General features: G+C 30.9%; 2 protein-coding genes across 2 annotated transcripts; both read left to right on the forward strand.

The window, feature by feature from the left end:
- The first annotated feature begins 1,862 nt into the window (after positions 1-1,862).
- On the forward strand, positions 1,863-4,682 carry LOC124823621 (putative transcription factor bHLH041). Its single transcript, XM_088109419.1, has 8 exons — positions 1,863-1,978; positions 2,055-2,162; positions 2,248-2,353; positions 2,453-2,467; positions 2,571-2,633; positions 2,733-3,365; positions 3,554-3,949; positions 4,599-4,682. The coding sequence occupies exons 1-8, from the start codon at positions 1,866-1,868 to the stop codon at positions 4,680-4,682; spliced, it is 1,518 nt and encodes a 505-aa protein (XP_087965545.1). The 5' UTR covers positions 1,863-1,865.
- A 9,687-nt stretch (positions 4,683-14,369) lies between these two features.
- On the forward strand, positions 14,370-16,104 carry LOC148207034 (uncharacterized). The gene is made up of 3 exons (XM_088115801.1): positions 14,370-14,454; positions 14,540-15,154; positions 15,692-16,104. Exons 1-3 carry the CDS (start codon positions 14,392-14,394, stop codon positions 15,830-15,832), a joined length of 819 nt encoding a protein of 272 aa, XP_087971927.1. The 5' UTR covers positions 14,370-14,391; the 3' UTR covers positions 15,833-16,104.
- The last annotated feature ends 898 nt before the right edge of the window (positions 16,105-17,002 follow it).

Below are 17,002 nucleotides of genomic sequence, written 5' to 3' on the forward strand. Positions count from 1 at the left end.
TCCAAAAGAAAAGACATGTTTTTCAAATCAGAAAGACAACCATCAACCACACACCGGTGGAGAAAGAAAACAGCATGTTTTCTAATTACTTCATTACCACGTAAATAATTTTGGTTACGTGACATAAGGAAGAACATGTGACAATAATTTATTTTAATTTTAGTTATATTTTATGTTTTTTATATTTCAAACTTCAAAATCATAATATAATTTTGTTTTCTTTATATTTCAACAAGTGAAAACACATGCCTCTCATGTATGTTTATTTTTTTTATGATAATAGAAAATGATTAAATTATTATTATTGTTAATATTATAATTATAAAATTGAATAATTTTTATAATTTTATAAAATTAAATGATTAAACTATATATACTTATATATAAAACAAAGAAGGAGATTTCTTTTGTTGGTGTTCACTTTTTTTTCTCCACTTTTACCATTCAACTTATTGTTTTATTTAAATTTAACCATTTTCTTAAATTTAACTATTTTTTAAAATTAAATAAATAAAAATCTACAAAGTAAATAAAAATCATCTACAAAATAAATAAAACTATATATAATTAAATTGTAAGAATTATTTATATTATTTTTTGTAATTGTAATTTTATTATGTTTTATTATCATAAAAAAAATTAACACACGTATAATGAATGTGTTTACAATAATATATTTAAAATATATCCTATTACACTAATTTACTGACTCTGAAACATGTTAACTAATTAAGGGTTTGTGGTAAAAATTGTCAAAATTTATATCATCAAGTTTAATATTTGTGATTAGAGGAACTGTAATTTTGGTCTCTATATATTATAAAAGTTATAGTTTTAATCTTAAACTTTTTTTTATCATAATTTTAGTTTTTAAAATTTTTAATTATCTGTAAATTTGAGCTATAATTGTTTTTCATTCAATTTTCATTTCTTAATTAACCTTAATTAATTTTTAATTTTAAAAAGAGATCAAAATTTTAATTATTCTTTTCAAACTTGAAGAAAGTTATAAGTTGCCAGTTTTTCAATTTATAACCAATAAGTGACTTATGAATGAAGCTTTTAAAATCAAGTTAAAGTCTATAAAATATTTCTATTGTATTTAGTAAAATTTAATTGAGCAGTTTAATTGAATCACACTATATGATGGTCTATTCAGAGCAATGGAAGCAAATGGATTTGACCTAGTTTCCTGGAAAGTTTGGCAGAAGGTTCCTATGATTCCACATTTGTCAGAAAAGGAATTGCAATTTTTGAATCTTCTATCCACTATAAATAGAAATAAGTTTATAGTACAGAAATAAAAATAAATATTAATTATATAAAGTTGAATTAGATTTAAAATTTATGTTTTAGCATAGTAATTATAGTATTGGATGTCTTTCTATATTAAATTTTTTTATTTTTTAATAATATATAAAATAAATTAAAATCTCACTTTATAAAAGTTCCAATATTTTTGCATGATTGCCATTACGGAAAACAAAAGGGAAATAAGTCTTCAAAGTCTCACTAGGGTACAAGGCAATTCAGTCGCTGTCTACAAGGGAACTAATATGTAGTCCATATCTTCCAATTTAATGGACACGTTTTCAAAGAACTACTTATATTTTGACAATATTTATCAAAATCTTTGACATTTTATTCTAAAAATATATCAATAATTTAATTTAGAAAATAGAAAAACAAAATGGGATATTATTATTAATGTGGACTCTCCTTTCCCTTCACACATACAAATCAGGAATTTTATCCATCAACTGTATAAAGATAAGGTTGAGAAGTATAATGATTGAGACGATGCATAATAATATAAGTAGTAATACAAACATATTCATCATCATGCAAAACCCTTAATTAGCAACATGGATGCTGTTTTTGCCCTCTCTCAAGCTCCCAGAGCTCATTTTCTCCGTTCTCTCATCCAATCTTTTGCCTGCACTTACGTTTCTCTATGGCAACACTCACTTTTATCCAAGTATATATCTCTCTTTATATTTTCTTAACTTCTACTCTTCACTAGCTATCATTTTTATTTACTTTTCTTTCCACAGTCGTTTGTTCTTTCTTGATGGTTTCTACAATGCTCTCAACAACAAACCAACTTCTTCTCAAAGCCTTTTTCATCAGTATGGGGCTTTAACGTTTGATGTCAGTGATGAGTAAGTGCTGCATTATTCATCACCATCATTCATAATCTTTCTTTCTGGAAAACGCTTTTACCTTTTCCTTTTTTTACCATTTTAGGTGTGTTCCAGGACTTGCTTTCAAGAATCAACTTCCCTACATACAACTCAAACTCTCGGATCTCCTACCACTCACATCCACCCAAATTCAAGCACAATTCTTTCAAGTAATTAATCATTTTACAAATTATATACATTTTGAATTAGAGTGTCATTTAGTAGAAAACAAGTTAACAAAGAATTCTGATAGTCTTAATGTTATACAGGAAGCAGGGATTGAGGTATACGTTTTTATCGGAAACAAAAACTGCAAACCTTTTATCGGTAATCATTTCCTAAATTGTAATGAACATTTATATTTATTACAGATGTTGTTGATCGCAGATGGCTGTCTTCATGGGGTGCAAAGAGGGAGAAATCGAACTTGGCTTCTCCAACATTCCTCAAGTAAGAAAACTACACTCTCATGACATCGATGCGTCAATGGTTTAATCATTGTTTCCTCAAGTTGGCATCTCATAAACTATTAACTTGTGTACTATTCAGGCTGACATTGAGACAGCCCTTAAGAATTTATTCCCAGAAGATTTCTATATGCGTTTCCAATCAATTGATCAGAATCCATATTCATCGTCATCATCTTCTTTTATAATATCATCTACAAATACCTTTAATCAATCAATCAATGTTCCGGGAACTTCCCACTCCAACTTCCCTGATGCCCTCGGTGTGGGTCCCACACAACCGATTTCTCACCAACCATTGTCTCAAGTCATTCCATTTCCAAGCCATTTACCGACACCAGAGGGTGAACATCAAGAAATAGTAAGAGCATTAATCCGAGTCCTGTCTTCAACTTCTCAGCAGGAGCTTTCCCATCAAGTTTTGCCTCATAATTCTGTAAAACACCCTGGAGCTGCCGATGTCGTGAGATATATACCAGATTCAAATATAAACCCACACATGGAGTCCAACTTTAGCAGGCGAAACCTGCAGAATACATCATTTCCATTGCTTAAAAACTTAAATTCAAAGAGAATGAGAGAACGCCATACTATTAAACCAACCCACCCCATTAGTTCCCAGAAGTACTATCACACGGTATCCGAAAGAAAACGTCGTGAAAAACTCAGTGAGTGTTTTCAGGAACTCAGCGCACTTCTTCCTCTTGGAACAAAGGTATATATACCAAAATTTCAATTCACAAAGCAACGTCATGGTTAACTAGGATTAAGTTTATATTTATCTGTGATGATGCTATATTTGTTATCCAAACTGTACCACTATTAATAATTAATGATGCGTTAACATAATTTTTAATCAGTAATTAATGCATTTAGCACTTGGTTTGAACTTTGGTAATCTAGACAAACAAAAGGTGGGTTCTTACAGCAGCAAAGGAGACGATGAGATCTTTGATGGTTGAAATTGAAGAGCTTAAGATGAGAAATGAGCAGCTGATGAGAGTTTTGTCAGGCAAAGAAGTTGGTAGTAGTAGGGAGGAAGACAGAGGCAGGTCCTATAATGAAAGATTGAATATTCGGGTTTTGCATGCATCAGAATCGAGTTCATCAGAAGAGCAAATGGTGAACTTGGAAGTGACGGTGAGAGAACAAAGCAGTGAAGTTAATGTATTGGTTCGCATATTGGAGTTCTTAGAAAGGGTTCAGAACGTAACCTTGATTTCCACGAACACAAACCTCCATATTACAGAAGGAGGGACAGCCATTAATGTATTAACCTTCAGGCTGAGGATTATTGAGGTATGTTCCAAGAAACATTCCACGACGTAACATGTTCAGACATTTGCTTTGTCATTTGTGTGTGTACAGGGTTTTCATATCTCTACATGATCCAAATGTGAGTAATTTTATGAACCCCTAATGCTCGTAAAACCTAAACATATAAATAAATAAATATAAAACCGTCAATGAACGTTATGAACATCTCAACCGTAATTACAACCACCGGATCTTCGGTCTCCACCTTAATGGAGACGGCAGCTATGGAGTAGGGTTTCGCAGCAATGGTCAGGAAATATAATTTGCAGAAGTAAAAACCCAGATCATAAAAGCTACAAAGTTTTAACTTTTATGATGCAAAATTTACACAAACTTATTAATATATTATATATGACTTGTAAATATTAACTGGTTGTAATCATATCCAGTATTTATTTTTATTCAACAAAAGAATTTCTTATTTCATCTCTATTTTAAAAACTTCACGTACGGTAAATATCAAACTATCCATATCATAGACATACAAAGATAAATGGTATTTTTATAACTTATTTCAATACAAAACCCACTTTTTGCATTAATATGAATTATAAAATTTGAATGAAGTTTTAACTGATAATTAATATAAAAAGGTATTGGGAAGAATAAGAATAATGGTGTGTATTTTCAGGGTAGTGAATGGGACGAGGTTGGCTTCGAGGAAGCAGTAAGAAGAGTGGTTGCTGACATAACACATCGTGAATTCTACCCATAAATCTACGCAACACTCTTGATTTGACATGATTTCTAGAACTTCAATGTTTTCTGTATCAGTTTCCTTTTCGTTTCCCTTTTATATTTATACTTTGAAATATACAGAAAATGACAAAAACAAAATATTAAAAGAGAGAGGTTGATGATGTTACGTAGTCATCACTTTGTCGCCAATGCTTCATTCTTAGGAAATACATTCTTTTCATTATTGGTTTCTTTTTATTGTTCGTTCCATGTTTCACTGTACCATTTCTTTAAATTTTTGTTTATTTAACTATATATCATTGTCAAACTTTACAATAATATTATTTTTATTTCACTTTAGTTATATATCTCTGTGTGTGTTGTGGTATATATGAATATGGAATGGGATTAGCTAAAGTAAAAAATTTCCTTTCCTTATCTTATATCTAAAAAAATCGTAAAATAAATTAATATTACAATAACTATTTTAGTTTTGGCTAGTATGGATCAGATAGGTTGTGAAATTGTTGAGTCAAATGACATTCTCCAATACTTAGAGAGAGGTTTAGGCAACAGAGTTAATTAAGGAAGGTGTCAAAATTTTTAGAGTGCTATCTTAAGATAAGATGAACCAGAACAAATATAGCTAAAAGTAAGTTCAATTAGATAAATAAGAAAAGAAATTCCATATTATTGGAAAACCAATAACTTACAATTATGGTCGGTTTAAGAATCAAGCAAATAAAATAGTTGTTTTAGGTCCATTAAAAAAACTCTTGGAGATTGGTTTGTTATATGTGTTCTCTTACTATAATAATCATGATTTTTTTTCTTTTCTTTTTCTATTCTACTACTTTGACTCCTTATTTTTTTTCTTCAACATTGTTTTAGTATTTTGAATCACATTAGTCAATATAACTATCTATATGCTTTACCGAAGTACCAAGGTTTTCTTATGAGCTCTCCACCTTCTCTACATAATAATTTGGGCACTCCACTTGGTTGATCGACTAATCTAACTATGTACGTCTCACTAATTACACTTATCTGACCTCATGCTCCACTGAGTTCTTCACATGCTCCACCGAGTTCTTCACATGCTCCACCGAGTTCTTCACATGCTCCACCGAGCTCTTCACATGCTCCATCGAGCTCTTCATACGCTTCATCAATCAGTGAGTTACTAAATTGGATTTTGAAATCTCATGCATTTTCTAAAGTTAGTTGGTGGAGCATGAGAACTCAGTGAACCACTAGTAGAGCCCGACGAAGCATGAGGAGAGCTCAATGAACCATTAATAGAACTCATTTCTGGAGGAGTACTGTATATAAAAGACAAGTATCATATATCTTTTTTATTTACCGTGTTCACCTTCTTGTAACTTTTAGGTTTTCTTAGTTTTGCTCATGTTTCCTTCCCTTCATCTTTCATCAACTAACCTTGTTTTTCTTATTTGTTCTCCTTTTTCCTTATCTTGGTCTTTCATCAGACATTATTTAGTTGTTGTTGATGCTCTTTCCTTTCCGTTTCCTTTTTACTGACTTTATTTTTTTCAATTAATTTGCATTTATTTACTTTTATTATATATCATATTTCCAATGACTAAGAAGTTCGACAATATAAAAGTGATTGATGATAAAAAGAAAACACTAAAACTTAGGATTAAAATCTAACTACTTGTGATATGCTAAAAACAAAAATAAAAACAAGCATCTCGAAATGATTCTTATAAATGGTTAAGTACATATGATTTTTCAATTTTCTTACTATGGGTATTTCAGGCTGGATTGAACTATCGAAAGGTCAAGCTGCTAACTGTCGGACGGCTAGGCAGCCAAGCTGCCTATTGTCAACCGTTTTCTAAAATCAATTTACTGAAACATAAGGACAATTTGGTGGTGACGTGAAAAACTTGATGAGTGCTTCTCCCTACACCACCACACCTTTCTCCCTACACCACCACACCCTTCTCTCTAATTTTTTTTATTCCAAAAGTAACCTTCAGTAATTATGTTTTTACTTTTACCTTATTTGATCTAAAACCCTAATCTTCTCTTCTCTCCCTTTCATTGTGCTGCTTACCCCACACCTCACAGAATCTCATTTCTCTCATTCTCTCTTCTTCCTACTCTCCTCATCTTACTCTCCCTTTTTGTGAATTTCGTTTCGTTTCCCTCCATTATTGTATGGTTGTTGTTTTGGGTGAGGTTGGGATCCTGTGAGTTGATCTCTTTGAGTGTTCCTTTTCATGCATTATGGTTGGTGTTTATGAGTCTCAGTTTTGGTTATGGTGCATGGATATATGATGTTGTTACACGTATGAGGCATTGTGTTAATGAATTCTAGAATTCGTATAGTATGAGGGTATTTGTTACATTGTCATATGAGTCTCTCTTGGGTTGAGAATGCTTGGGTTACGAGGTAGCTAACCGTGGATATGTAGCAGTAGACTAAGGGCGTAAGCTCATGAGTAGATTCGTGTGGTGTTCAGCGTGAAAAATGCAAGGATTTTGTTTGAGGAAGAGAAAAGTAGAATTACCCTAGTGAGGGTTGCAATTTGATTCTCCATAATTGTTTAAGAAACCAAAATAAAATAAAAATGGTTGTAGGCAGGAATGGGCATTCGTTAACGAATTCTCCATTTCCGTGGGGTAGGTGTGCATGTTTATATAGTGGTAAAATACAAAATTTTTTAACCACCAACTTTAAATGTGTGTCAAGGATAAATTGAAGATGTGGTGGTGCAGGGAGAAAAACATGGTGGTACAGGGAGAAACTCTCAAACTTGATAGAGCATCAGTATAGAGCCCAATGCACCATGAGAACCATTATTAACAAAATAATAATTATAATAATAATAAACAACCAGTGCGTAGTTGTGGTTGAAAATTAACTCTAGAAATGAATACGATACTTTATAGTGGGGAATGGAAAGCAGAAAAAAGACCACTTGATAGAACTTCCTGGAAGGTCTGACAGAGGTTTCCTTTCAATTGAAATTGTCAACTAAAGGGTAATATGTAGAAGGTTTAGATTATGATTATCAAGAACAAAAAGGGAGAATGCAAAGAATTCAAAATTCATGAATAATGTAAAAATACAAAACATAAATATATGTGCATTATATATTATAACTATTCAGGTCTACAAAATAAAATAAAAGATATATATTTATAATACTTATAAAAATGTTAGGACGTATCTTTTAATCTTTTATAATTTTATGAAAAGGTTAGCACATATACACAACTATGATAATAAAATTAATATCTTAACAAAGGGTGATAGCATGGCTGTGTTGAGTTAGAATTTTCTAAGTGTTCTGAAACAAAAAACCATTTTGGAGTAGACCAAATTTTGGTTTCTTAAAATATATTTTGGAGTTGACCATTTTGGAGTTGACCAAATACAGTAATACTTACGCTTTGTATACATCACATGGAAGTGGAAGAGAATAAAAATGGGATTTTTTTATTCGAGGAAAAAAATAGTCAAAAACTGATAATAAATATTATTAATGTAATAGAATAACTTATTGGTATATATTTAAAATATATATTAAAGTGTAAATAAATTTTAAATCAAAATAAAAAATATATGTCGAAAAAGCAATATATTAAAATATTATTTTAGAAAGTCTCACAATTTAGATAAATCAATTTTATTCGATTTATTATGTTAACTATTTATTTATTATAATATAGAAACGTACATATGAATAAAATATTAAACTATTTTATTTTATGTATTACTTCAATGATTTTATTCTAAGTATTACCCTTTTATGATATGGAAATATATACTTATAAAATATTAAATTATTTTATTTTATTTATTATAATATAAAATATATTAATAACATAACATCAGAAAAAAATTCTTATGATATGATAAGTAACCATGAGGAACAAAATTATAATATAAAAATAATTATATGTATCATAAATTATTTATTCTCTTTTATACATAAATTTTTCATAAATCTCTCCTGTGCAGTATACAAAAAAAGGTTAATTCAATTTAATTTGAGAAAAGAACGAATATTAATTTAAAAGGTTTAAAGATTAAAATAATATTTAATTTGTGTGTTTTTTTTTTCTGCTTTTCGTCAAAATACAACGAAGTTGCCTAAAGGAAACAGACAACAGAAATAAAAGAAATCTGATTGGAGTTGGTGGTGTGAAGATTGTTGAAGTTTTGAAATGAGAATTTTGACGGTGGCACTGTTAAGTGGATATGACTGGTTGGGAAGGAAAATAGACAAAATGGAAAAAGATTTCAACAATATGACTGGTTGGGAAGGAAAGTAGACAAAATGGTAAAAGACTTCAACAAATTGCAAATGCAGCCTTCCAAACCAACAGCGCCTTCCTTGACCTACTCAACAACATTTATATTAAACATTTATTCTAGAGTAATGATATGATCATTATTACATAGTACAAAAATAAATTAATTATAAAATTTCGGCTTAATACCTCTGATAGTCCATATTTTTGTCAGGTGTGTTCGATTTGGTTTCAGTTTTTTTTTTCTGTTCAATGTTTGTTCGATTTGGTTTCAGTTTTTTTTTGTTCAATGTTGTCTTAAAGAATGTAATTTTTGTTCAATTTAGTCATTTTTGCAAAGGGCGTTTAAATAGTTAACGGCAGGCCGTCCAGTAACTTCTGCCACGTCATCATCTTCTTCAACCTTCAGCCCAAAATTAGGGTTTTGCATTTGGGGGAAACCTTCGTGCGCCTGCGCCGCAAACGCTGCTCGTGGTTTTCTTTCAATGGATGATGATTTCGCGAATTGTGCGGCTCATGGTAGCATGAAGAAGACGAACCTAGTTGTGTAAGAAAGCACTCATGGTGGCCGATGGAGGCAAGCAACAGGTTTCTTTGATTTGGGATTTTTCTGGATTTCGTTGTGGTTCTCTGCAGGTTGGAGAAGATGATGGCCCTGGAGCTTTGCGCGACGACAACAAGGATTGTCGCACTGACGATGAAGCTCTCGATTTGGATCATTCATGGCTGATGTGTGAGAATGAAGATTCGAATGGAGTTCGAGATTATGGCTTGCGACATTATTGACGGTGAAGACTTAGCGGTTTCGGTGATGCGATTCAGCTTTCTCTGTTTCTGGGTGCTTGTGTTTGATTTGCAGGTACGAGATGCTGGTAGTGGCGGCTTGAGAAAATCCTGTGATGGCGGAGGCGCGAAGGTGATCCGGGTAGTGCGGTGGCCTGAGAAGAGTTTCGTGATTTGGGGGAGATCGCGACTTTGATGGTGGTGGCCATGGAGGTTGCGCGTGATTGCTGCCATGGTTCTCTATAGACGCGGCTTCACGACGACATGATGACTTTGGACGAGGTTTGTGGCGACGGTGGTGTTAAGGTTCGGTGGCGGCGCTAGGGTAGGGTTTCAGTATCTGTTTGGGCAGAAGGATGAAGAAGATGGTGATGTGGCAGTAGTTAAATGGCATCTCATTAGTCTTGTGTATACCTGGATTGTCTGTTGTTAACGATTTAAACGTTGTTTGCAAAAAGGACTACATTGAACAAAAATTACATTCTTTAGGATAACATTGAACATAAAAAGAAACTGGGAACAAATCGAACACACCTAACAAAAATAGAGACTATCAAGGGTATTAAGCCTAAAATTTCTCATATATATATATATATATGGGGTTTGCTAATGCGCGTACGTCTGTTTTTCAGTTGGTACATTTTAGCAATGTGTACCGGGTTTTAGTAGACAAAAATACCCTTATATATCATGGATTCTAAGTTTTAAGGTTAAGGGTATTTTAATAATTTTCATTCTCAAAACTAAAAAAAAACAAACCCCGAAACCCTTACTCACCTCTCTCATTCCTCTCAACCCTTTCTCTTTCATCTCTCTCACTACAACATTTTCTCTGTCATCCCTACTGTATCCCCAATTGAAAAAAATCAGAAATACTTGTCGTTAAACAATTTGCCTTTGTAAAGAGTTGAGTCATTGACATATTCACCTTCAGGCAAAGGTTCATTCAAGATCTCTTCAATTTCACCATCTTCACTAACCTCTCTAATTTCATCATCATGTTGAATCATCATCTCTAAAAAATACCCTCAGGCCAATTACCAATTCCTTCAGATGTCATTATGCTTGTGAAAATTAGATAAAATTATATACGAGAAAAATTATAAAATGAAAACTCATTATAAAATCATTTTTTATAAGAAATTGTTTAACAATGAGTGTTTCTGATTTTTTCCATACCAATTACCAATTCCTTTGATGTCATTATGCTTGTGAAAATTACATAAAATTAAATAAAAAAAATTATAAAATGAAAACTCATTATAAAATCATTTTTTGTAAAAAATTGTTTAACCGCGAGTAATTCTGATTTTTTCCAAGTCAATTACCAATTCCTTTATGCTTGTGAAAATTGGATAAAATTAGATAAGACAAAAATTATAAAATGAAAACTCATTATAAAATCATTTTTTGTAAGATTGTTAAATGACAAGTGTTTCTGATTTTTTCAATTGAAGCTAGAGAAAAAGTTGGAGTGAGAGAGATGAAAGAGAAATGGTTGAGAGAAATGAGAGAGGTGAGTAACGATTTGTGTTTTTTTTTTAGAATGAAAATTATTAAAATACCCTTAACCTTAAAACTTAGAATCCATGATATATAAGGGTATTTTTGTCTACTAAAATTTGATACATATTACTAAAATGTACCAACTAAAAAACAAGCGTACGCACGTTAACAAATCCATATATATATGATTAAAAAATTTGGAGTGAGCACTCTAGATCCGTCACTGCTTAAATATATAAGCATAATGTGTCTAAATATTAGGTCAACTCATTTACTAACCATGATTTAAAAATTATATATTTAGCAAATGATCATTTTATTACGGTAAAAATATATTATTTTATTAGATTTTGTCTATTATAAAATGATGTTTTACTGGCTAATGTTCATTTGTAAAAAAAAAAAAAGCTGTAAGAAGTTTATTAATTATCATTTTATTAGGAAAATCATAAACAAATTGTGGAGTAACGAACTTTGTCTTTTGAGAGAAAATTTTAAAATATTAATTCATTTTTTCAAGAGATTTGCATTGCTAAACTGGTTTTTAAAATGATGATTTTACTACATTGATTTAGTTTTAGGAAAAATTGGCATTAGTTTATGCCTTTAAAGTATTGTTTAACAAAACTAAATAACGATAATTTATTGAGGTCACATATAGAACTTTTATTCCAAATTATCAATGTTTTATAAACTAAACAATCTTTTTTTTACCAATGTAATTAGGTCTTTGTAGCTTTCCGCTTCCTAACACGGAGACACGTGAAAATCTCATAATAATAATAATAATAATAATAATAATAATAATAATAATAATAATAATAATAATAATAATAATAATAATAATAATAATAATAATAATAATAATAATAATAATAGTAGTAATAATAATAATAATAATAATAATAATAATAATAATAATAATAATAATGTTTGCTAGTAATAATCTTAAACTAAATTATTTTGTTAAGTTATTTTACATATAAAGATATTAAATTGTAGTATATGTTTGCCGTACAGTTTCGTTGATTAATTATATAGATTAATCAATAAAAGCTGTCCAATTGCGTCGTAATTTATAGGTTTAATCCTTTAGTACATCCCTATTTATGTACGAATGTCTCAATTGGGTCCTCGTTTTTTAAAGTGTATCAAAATGGTCCTTAATTTTGAAAATTCATATCAATTGAGTCCTTTCCGTTAAGTTGGCTGGACGGCGTTAAAAAAATTGATGAGTGGATGCTGAGATGACGAACGGACGCTCGTCCACCAGCGGACGAACGCTCGTCCACCAGCGGACGAACGCTCGTCCACCAGCGGACGAACGCTCGTCCATCAGCCAACGAACGCTCGTCGACCACCGAACGAACGGTCGTCCAGTGTGGAACGAACGGTCGTCCAGCAATAATAGGTCGACGAGCGTTCGTTTTCTGGTGGACGAGCGTTCGTTCTCTGGGGGACGAGCGTTCGTTCTCTGGTGGACGAGCGTTCGTTCGCTGGTGGACGAGCGTTCGTTCGCTGGTGGACGAGCGTTCGTTCGTCATCTCAGCATCCACTCATGAATTTTTTTAACGCCGTCCAGCCAACTTAACGGAAATGACTCAATTGATATGAATTTTCAAAATTAAGGACCATTTTGATACACTTTAAAAAACGAGGACCCAATTGAGACATTCGTACATAAATAGAGATGTACTAAAGGATTAAACCTAATTTATAATGTTCTTTTTGGCAACTCCAGAAAAAGAAAGTGTATACGTACTTTACCTCAAACTTTCAATTAGTGTTTTTTTTTTTAAATATGTAATTTGATATACATAAGTTTTTTATATTCATTTAATATAATTTTTTTATTTTATTTTTTCTTGATATAAAAAATTAATTTTTTTTATAATTATTTTATTTTTATATTATATCTTAAATAAACGTAAAAATATGTGATTCTATCATTATTTATTTCTTTATTATACGAAGAAATAATGATGCTGCTTTAAAGAAACAATAATGATATTCACACGTTTCTATCCACATCTGTGTCTGTGTCTCCTCAATTTTTCTCCTTTTAGGAATGAGTTCTTCCATAGTAAGAATTTTGTTTTTTCTCTCTTCCTTATGTTTCCTTAATATTAAAAATTGAATTGCAAAGAAACAATTCCCACACCTGTCTTAAGCAAGATGAAGAATTAATCCACCTTGCCCTCATTTTCTTCATTTGTTCTGGTCAAAGACTTTTCCAAACGTACTTTTACAATAAAAAATATTTTTTTAACAATTTTTTATAACTTCCTGTAATAAATTCATTTCAAATATTTTTCTAAAAATAAATTTAAACGAATTAATAAAATAATAACACATAATTTATTATCAAAAAATTATTATAAAAAATTATTAATATCTCATTATCTTTTTAATTAATATATATATATATATATATATATATATATTTATTTATTTATGACTCTTTGAAGGAGTCCGTAGCAAGAGGACAATTGTCTTAAGGTAACAACGACAAGTGACTATACATTAATTGTCTTTTCTTCCAGTTCACACAAGCATTCATTGCTTCAACCAAACTACCTTCATACTTTTCAAAATTCCACCTTCTCTACGAGTCATTTCCCACGCTCCCATTCATTCCTATAAATCACACATTTCGATTTTATCAATCTAAATGTATATATACCTTCATACAACAAACCAACTTCTTCTCAAACCCTTTTTCATCAGTATGGGGCTTTAACTTTTGATGTCAGTGATGAGTAAGTGCTGCATTATTCATCACCATCATTCATAATCTTTCTTTCTGGAAAACGCTTTTACCTTTTCCTTTTTTACCACTTTAGGTGTGTTCCAGGACTTGCTTTCAAGAATCAACTTCCCTACATACAACTCAAACTCTCGGATCTCCTACCATTCACATCCACCCAAATTCAAGCACAATTCTTTCAAGTAATTAATATTTTACAAATTATATATATTTTGAATTAGAGTGTCATTTAGTAGAAAACAAGTTAACAAAGAATGGACCGATTGTCTTAAATGTTTATACAGGAAGCAGAGATTGAGGTATACGTTCACCGGAAACAAATACTCCAAAACTTTTATCGGTAACCATTTCCTAAAGTGTAACGAACATTTATATTTATTACAGATGTTGTTGATCGCAGATGGCTGTCTTCATGGGGTGCAAAGAGGGAGAAATCGAACTTGGCTTCTCCAACATTCCTCAAGTAAGCAAACTATATATACACTCTCATGATATCGATGCGTCAATGGTTTTGGCATCTCATAAACTATAACTTGTATACTATTCAGGATGACATTGAGACAGCCCTTAAGAATTTATTCCCAGAAGATTTCTATATGCGTTTCCAATCAATTGATCAGAATCCATATTCATCGTCATCATCTTCTTTTATAATATCATCTACAAATACCTTTAATCAATCAATCAATGTTCCGGGAACTTCCCACTCCAACTTCCCTGATGCCCTCGGTGTGGCTCCCACACAACCGATTTCTCACCAACCATTGTCTCAAGTCATTCCATTTCCAAGCCATTTACCGACACCAGAGGGTGAACATCAAGAAATGGTAAGAGCATTAATCCGAGTCCTGTCTTCAACTTCTCAGCAGCAGCTCCATCAAGTTTTGCCTCATACTTCTGTAACACAACCTGGAGCTCCCGATGTCGTGAGATATATACCAGATATGACAAACCCAAATATAGAACCCCACACGGAGTTCAATTTTCGCAGGCAAAACCTGAAGAATACATCACTAGTGAGAGAACGCAATAGTACTGTTCAAGCAACCGATCACATCAGTACCCTGCAGCATCGCTTTCGTATGATATCGGAGAGAAGAAGGCGTGAAATACTCAAAGTGAGTTTTGAGGCACTTAGAGCAATTCTTCCTCCGGAAACTAAGGTATATGTTATAATTTAGCAATGCCAAGCATGTAGCTTTTTCATTCATGAAAAGAAAAAATTATGAAGTCATAGAAACTATGGATACACCAATCTCACCAGATGGTGATATTTATATACTTTTTTCCATACGATACAAATAAACCTGAGATAAAACATTTAAGTGCATATTTCAGGGGAATGATTAAAAAATGTCGTATTTCTAAAAGTTAGGAATTAGGTTTCTCTGGTGGGATATTTCTTGTGTCAAGCCTTTATTTTAAGTTTAAATTAATTATTAACTGTGTTTTGCTTCTACCGTGCTAACATAATGTAGTATACTACATTAATTTTGATGATACTATTGATAACTAGTTAATAGTATAATACATTATATTAGCAGATAACTTTCTTATATAAACGTGATGCCTTCAGTTTCATCAACAATATATATGGATGAAAATGTAAGTTCAAAATCAAACATTTTTTCCACTAGTAATATGACCTTTTTTGTTGTGATTCCAAAACAATCTAAGAGATTTGAATTTGGGTGGTTCAGAAAAGTAAAGCGATGATCCTGACAACAGCAAAGGGGAGAATAATATCTTTGATGGCTGACATTGAAAAGCTTAACATGAGAAAGCAGCAGCTTAGGAAAGATTTGTCAGGTGTTATGAGTGAAGAAAACAAAGGTAGGTAGGACCCCTGATGAAAGCTTGAATGTTCGAGTTTGGCATGTACCAGAATCAAGTTCGTCAGAAGAGAAAATGGTGGACTTAGAAGTGACAGTGAGAGAACAAAGCTGCGAAGTTAATGTATTGATTCTCATATTGAAATTCTTAGAAAGGATTCAGAACTTAACCTTGATTTCCACGAAAACAAACCTCCATACTACAGAAGGAGGGACAACCATTAATGTATTAACCTTCAGGCTGAGGATTATTGAGGTATGCATACCAAATTAGTACATGTTCAAACCTTTATATATATATATATATATATATATATATATGTAGTAACATGTGTGTGTGTAACTTGATAATGAACACTTATCAGTGTAAGGGATTAAGTATTTGATTTGTCTGTCGTAGTATAACTTCTATGGGTTAGAAATTAAAACTACAAATACAGTGTGAAAACCTTATACTGATGCATTATAGAAATTGATAATTATATAATAATAGTAATGATTTAGATTTTATCGAACATATAAAAAAAAACAAACTCAACATTTAGTATTTGTAAATTAACATATTGTCCTTTTTTGGTTATAATATATGTAGGATATACATTTTATTTTTAAATAAAATGTGTGAAAATTTTGAAAATTTTAATCTTTTTTATACTTTATCTAGCAAATAATATAATTTACTTCCCATTTTTTAAATAATACATTATGCTTTAAAATAAAGCTGGGATGCAGTAATGCAACTAGCTTTGTATGAAATTTTATATCTATTATATACAGACTTATTATTAATTAACGGTTAGATTACTTATATTTATATTTTGTATTATTATTATCATTCAATAAATAATGATTTGGTTTATAAGCAAATGGATGTTAATATATAGTATTTTTATTTTAAATTACTATTTTTTCTTTAATCTTTAAAGTGGAAAAGGTATTAATTATATATTTTTTAAAACATTACGAGACTATTTTATCAATTTCATATTTAAGGACTGATACTGTATAAATTATGAATTTAATTATAAAATAATTTAAAATAAATAATTAACTTAAATTTAAAAATATATATACTAAATGTGAAATAAAGGTATGAAAATCACCACTAAACTTTTTCCCATTTAAAAAAGAGGAGGAATAATTAATGGTGTCTATTATTTATTTGCAGGATAACAAATG

This window comes from Vigna umbellata, chromosome 1 (assembly GCF_029865625.1).
Source record: "Vigna umbellata cultivar VRB3 chromosome 1, Vumbellata_1.0, whole genome shotgun sequence".
NCBI lineage: Eukaryota > Viridiplantae > Streptophyta > Magnoliopsida > Fabales > Fabaceae > Vigna > Vigna umbellata.